Below are 5,779 nucleotides of genomic sequence, written 5' to 3'. Positions count from 1 at the left end.
TTTCACCTAAATTGATTGGTTTAGATAAAATTACACTCTAATTCCCCCCTGACAGATGTGTAATTCAAATATTTGAGTTCAAATTACATACTAATATGGATTATTAGAATCACTATACAGATAATTTATATATTAAAATAAATACACCTCCGCTTTTTGGCGCACAATTGTTCAGCGAATCGTCGTGATAGGTAACCTGCTAGGAGTTACGCAGCAAGTAATAGGATCGTACTTGAGACGTGACGGATAAAACGAAAGGGTTCGATCGAATAGAGACGTTCCGCAAATTCCTCTCGATACATCGAGAAGTTACCAGCGATGTAGTCCGTTTGAATTCTTTGAAAAAATAGCTTTCGTTAGGTACATTGATTCGAATTTTCGGAAACAACCAGTCCATTCAAGGACGCTGAAGTCAGTTCTAGGAAGGTCAGTTCGGGATAAGTCAGTTCTGGAAAGGTCAGTTTTTTTTTAAACATATCAGTGACATTCCGACAATTTTTTATTTTCGGGTTAGTTTTTTTTTTTATTAACATATTTCCGACGTTCATATTCCCTAGGGTTTGCCTTTCCGAGTTGCGAATATGGGTTGGTTTTTTTTGTTTTAGAAAAATATTCCCTAGGGTTCGTCTTTCCGACTTGCGAATATGAGTTGGTTTTTTTTTTAGAAAAATATTCCCTAGGGTTTGACTTTCCGAGTTGCGAATTGGGTTAGTTCTTTTTTTAGAAAAATATTCCCTAGGGTTTGTCTTTCCGACTTTGGGTTAGTTCTTTTTTTAGAAAAATATTCCCCAGTGTTTGTCTCTCCGAGTTGCGAATTGGATTAGTTTCTTTTACAAGCATATTTGCGAGGTCTTATCGACGAAGATTCGATCAACGTAAGATTCAATTATCGATTACTTTATCAACCGATTATTTCGTATCAATCAAGATTTAACCCTTTTCCGCTTAATTTTTTCGAAAAATATTCTCATATTGCCGACACGGTTATTTATCGGCGTTCTTATCTCCCGACTTTGGGAGAAAAAGCCCGAAGACCGCTACAACTATTTCGGCCCGATTCCGAAGCATCTTTTAAAATAGAAAAGAAAGAAATTTTCCTACCATAGAATTGAACGTAGAATCACCGTTGCTCCGTTTGTTTTAACGTTTAGGCGGGAAAGTTACGGCACTGTGTAATCAACAACTTGTCCCAACATATTTATCCTTCGATCAAATGTGCGTTTATATTTTTTTTACAAATTATCTACATATTTAGTTCGCGAGTAAGGGTGGATCCGCATGACGAATCGCAGAGTATGCGTGGCTGGTTCTCACAGAGCGTGGGCAATGTAAGTTCGATCCTTCGGTTCCAAAAGTGTTGTGAAAATATTGTTTGAAAATTATGATTTGCAGTCGTTCTTACGGGAAATGTAATTTCGTTTCTTTCCGCTAACCTTTCGAGCTGTTGCATCGAAGCAACAACAACGTAGAATGAATCATCGTAAGATGCGTGCGCATATACGCACGGCTGTTGGTCCTTTTCTACGCGTTACATGCTCGTGTTAGAGGAAGGAACGTCCCAATGTTGATAAACATATTATTACATTGCAAACCGAATAGAGTTGTTTAAGAAGAACTGTGGTGAATTTCTTTCGTATATTTTCGGTGAGTTCTCTGTAAATAGAATTGTGCGATGTCACGCTGTAGGAGGTAAAAGAGAATACGTACTTTTCACAGAACTATGGAAAACGAACGACTTTACGAGTTACGAAGCAGATCGCGCTCCGGAACTCCTTTGGTGCAAAGCCGTGCCTTGATCGAACCGGAGATTTCGGAACGTCGTTACGATTTGAGAAGTCGAAGTAAAGAGAGATCTCCTGGAGAAGTTACGTTGTTAGTGTCGACGGTATTTCGATTGTTGCGTCGCGCGAATCGTGTACGATTGGAATTTTGTTTCAGATCTGGTAACGATCCGGAGTCTACGACGGAAAGGAGTGCGACGAAGCTAGAACGTCGGTCCGAACGACAAAAAGCAAGGAGGCAGATACACGCGAATGGTCGAACTGCCGATGGTAAAGTAGCAACTACTCTCACCAGTGATTATTCTTCGGAGGAAGGAGAAGATTTGTCTACCAACCGACCAAGTTCTGCCCACGAAATTTATAAACAAGCTGGCGATTGGTGGAAGTACGTATTCGATCTTTAAATCGCATCTATGTCACACTGTCCGTTCTCGGCAATATATTTCAGCGTGTTCCCGAAAACGGATTATACGTATTCCGAGAGATCTCGATGTCGTTATGAAATAGCACCAGGTATACTAGCGATGCCCAATATGTCGCGACGTTCTATCCATTCGGATCTTAATCGACTTTCCGATAGCGGTATATGCAGCGGTGAAACAACCAGCGTTGAAAAAGAGAAAGGAGGAGAAAATAGTACGGTGGGTGGTTTTTCGTGCGATTCTTGTAATTTTTGATTTTTATATCCTACCCCTTGTTTGTATCGCGATACAGCAGATCGACGACGACGACGACGACGACGAGTTTCACGGATCACGTATGGAACGCTATCGTTGTCGTAGAGAAGTAACGGTACCCGAGACTTGGACGAATTCGCGATCGAAATGTATCGATTCTGACGCCGAAATTGAAGAAGCTGTTTCGAACGATCGCAACGGAAATGGGATTGTTGTTTCACGGTTCGGCAAACTCTGGAAATTTCTAAATCTCGAAAGAAGAGGTATTGTTGTAGGATTGTTAACGTATATCTACGAAATACGAAATTAATTTTGCTCGATTGCAGAATCTAAACGGTTGAAAGTATGGCGATCCGTCGACCGTTCCTTGCAGTACGTTTATTTCTTCATGGTGAAAGTGTTCTTCTTCGATTCGTGGCTACTGAGTCGAATATCTGGCGTAAGAAGATGGTTCCATCGGAGAAACCCGAACGTCGTTTGGGTCGCTGCTTTACTGCCGTTGCTGCTACTTCTTACTGGTAAATTTTTGTGTCAACCCTTGGTCGGTGTTCACCCGCGAGATCGAGTTTTTGCCGTGGCATCTTCGGGAAGACCCGGTGAAACCTATCCTGGCGTTTGTTTTTCTTTTTGTTTCAGGAACTTGCATCGTGCGAAAACAGTCCTTTATTCGTCTGGATTCTCTGCACAGTATTCCCTACGATGTCACTGAGACGAGCAATCGCATCTTTAACGATATTATCAGTTTAACGTCCTTGCGAAACAACGATTTGTTTGTCGAATATGTAAAAACGCTTAAAAATTTGTCGGTATATTTTCTGCCCGGTGCGAACGTGTCTTTACCCGAGATGATGCCGCCCCCCCTTAGCATTGGTTAGAAATTGTTGCATACGTTGCTTCCCTACGTTGTGTATGTTTTCTTGTGTATAGTAGTCGTGTTACTTGATCGTTATTTAAGTTACTTCATAATCGGGGTGTGCTACACGGCGGCGGTATCTGTAAAACTACTCTGTAATATGAAAATGTGTATAAACGGTTGAATAAAAAAAAAAAAAAAAAAAAAAAAAAAAAAAAAAAAAAAAAAAAAAAAAAAAAAAAAAAAAAAAAAAAAAAAAAAAAAAAAAAAAAAAAAAAAAAAAAAAAAAAAAAAAAAAAAAAAAAAAAAAAATGGGAGAAGGATAGAGGGAGTAGGATTGGCTTGATCTCGATCTCGTCGGAGGAACGGTGAGTCCCTTCGTCTATCCTTCTCTCGATAGATTTGCCAAGTTCGAAGATCGGCTGAATTTCATCTGTATATTTCAGGTTGCTGGTGTTTACTACCGTGTCTTTCGACGTTGTTGCTCCCGGTCGAAGTTGTTGTCACGCGACAGAGCGATGCAGGATTGTTGTTTTTAAAGAAAGAAACGATGGAAAACGGAGATCCGGAAAACTTCGACGCTAGAAAACCGAGCAGTTTGGAGGATCGAACTGTAAGAATATATCACGTCGTTGAGTTTTTATGAGTCCTTTTTAACATTAAGGCGTTCAAATGTCACGTTTCAGAATGAGATATTGCTGTTGGAAGAGGGATTGAAGTATATCTACAGTCGGGAAATTGATAGGATTGAATCGCAATTCGAGGCGTTGAAAGAACTTTGTTCGAAATCGTGTTGCGACACTGACACGACGAAGTACGTTACGAGTGAAGATTTAGAGAAGCGTATCGAAACGGTTTTGACGAATTACTTTGTTGCTACTGTAACGCAGAAGAAAGAAGAAATCGAAGGTAGTATTTGATGAAAAACTGTTGGATGGAAGAGAAAAGTGCGGTGAAAAGAGAATTATTTTTGCAGTCGAAGATGACGACGATCGTGTGCGCGAAATAGTCAAAGAGGCGTTGAAGGTATACGACGCGGATAAAACGGGACGCGTCGACTATGCTTTGGAACCTGCGGGTAAGTTGGAATCGAATCGACGATGATAATCCGCCGCGCGATTGGATAAAGCTTCGTGTTACTTCATAGGAGGTCAAATTATTAGCACACGATGCACCCAAATATACGATATAAGAACAAGGGCGTTCAAACTGTTAACTTTTACACTTTACCACGAAAATAACAATCCCCGCACGGTGATACAAGGAAATCCGATACAACCAGGTGCTTGTTGGGCGTTTCAAGGATTCCCAGGGTATCTGTTGATCAAGTTACGCAATTCTATTTACGTTACCGGATTCACGGTAGAACATGCGCCGAAGTCGATTTTGCCGAATGGAGAAATGAAAAGTGCCCCGAAAAAATTTAACGTCTGGGTAAGTAAGAGTTGGCGAAAAAGAAGAAGAAACGCACGATTCGATTTATACTACGTCTGAACACCACACACAGGGTTTCGTCGACGAAAATGATCCTGAACCGGTGATGTTTGGAGATTACGAATTTGCAGCTTCGGCTGACAGTTTGCAATATTTTCCAGTTCTGGTGAGTATCGTTCTAAACGCGTGAGAGTCTGTGTGTAATCGTTTTAACAACGTGTAGCTGCTCTGCTGTTTTCAGAATACAACGATCGAGGCACCCTACGAGTACGTGGAACTGAGAGTACATAGTAATCATGGACAACTAGAGTATACCTGTTTGTATAGATTCCGTGTTCACGGCAAACCGTTTTAAATCGTCCGTTTTTAATGTGTATATGAAGGGAAAAAGTGAGAGAGAGAGAGACAGCATGTGCCTTCGATTGATATAACAATATTACCGTATCGCAAGCGAGAGAGAGAGAGAGAGAGAGAGAGAGAGAGAGAGAGAGAGAGATTTTGAAAAGTTACCATACGTAGACAATGCCTAAACGTTCAAACACAGAGTCGATTACTCAACTATACGTTTTCTTCGTGTGTAAGCGCGTGTGCGTGTTTGTGCGGTTTTTTTTTAGGTTTATCGTCGTTAAGCACAAGAGGAAGAAGAGGGAGAAAGATGAATCGCGAAACTCTCGATGTTCCAAATATTATCCAAAGTTAAGTACTGTTAAATTTGTAATACCGTACAGTTGTAAAAATTAACGCGACAGTACAAATTGTAAAGAAGAAAAAAAAAAACTGTGTCTAGCTTAAGGTATGTTTGCAGTGTTGTTTCCTTCGTACTATTGTGTTTCATAGAAATCTAGCATTTGATAATATATATATATATATTTGATTAGCGCATATACACTGGTGTGTGTGTGTGTGAGTGTATGTGTGCGCGCGTGTGTGTGTGTGTACGTTGTACATTATAAAATGAGTTTACGAAAAGATCAACCGTTCTTACTCGCTCCTCCTAGTTCTTTGCCTTCGAAACGCGATAAAGTTTGCATTTT

At 40.3% G+C, this 5,779-nt stretch overlaps 1 protein-coding gene across 1 annotated transcript; it reads left to right on the top strand.

Annotated features, from left to right (window-relative positions):
* The first annotated feature begins 1,481 nt into the window (after nt 1-1,481).
* On the top strand, nt 1,482-5,390 carry LOC108572732. The gene is made up of 13 exons (XM_017935013.1): nt 1,482-1,644; nt 1,717-1,872; nt 1,939-2,166; nt 2,230-2,422; nt 2,496-2,721; nt 2,785-2,976; nt 3,095-3,199; nt 3,758-3,924; nt 3,998-4,220; nt 4,288-4,389; nt 4,459-4,745; nt 4,819-4,911; nt 4,987-5,390. The coding sequence occupies exons 2-13, from the start codon at nt 1,721-1,723 to the stop codon at nt 5,098-5,100; spliced, it is 2,082 nt and encodes a 693-aa protein (XP_017790502.1). The 5' UTR covers nt 1,482-1,644; nt 1,717-1,720; the 3' UTR covers nt 5,101-5,390.
* The last annotated feature ends 389 nt before the right edge of the window (nt 5,391-5,779 follow it).

Source organism: Habropoda laboriosa, unplaced genomic scaffold, assembly GCF_001263275.1.
Source record: "Habropoda laboriosa isolate 0110345459 unplaced genomic scaffold, ASM126327v1 scaffold34, whole genome shotgun sequence".
NCBI classification, from domain to species: Eukaryota; Metazoa; Arthropoda; class Insecta; order Hymenoptera; family Apidae; genus Habropoda; species Habropoda laboriosa.
The sequence above is the reverse complement of the archived record's forward strand: the minus strand, read 5'-3'. Positions and strand labels throughout refer to the sequence as shown.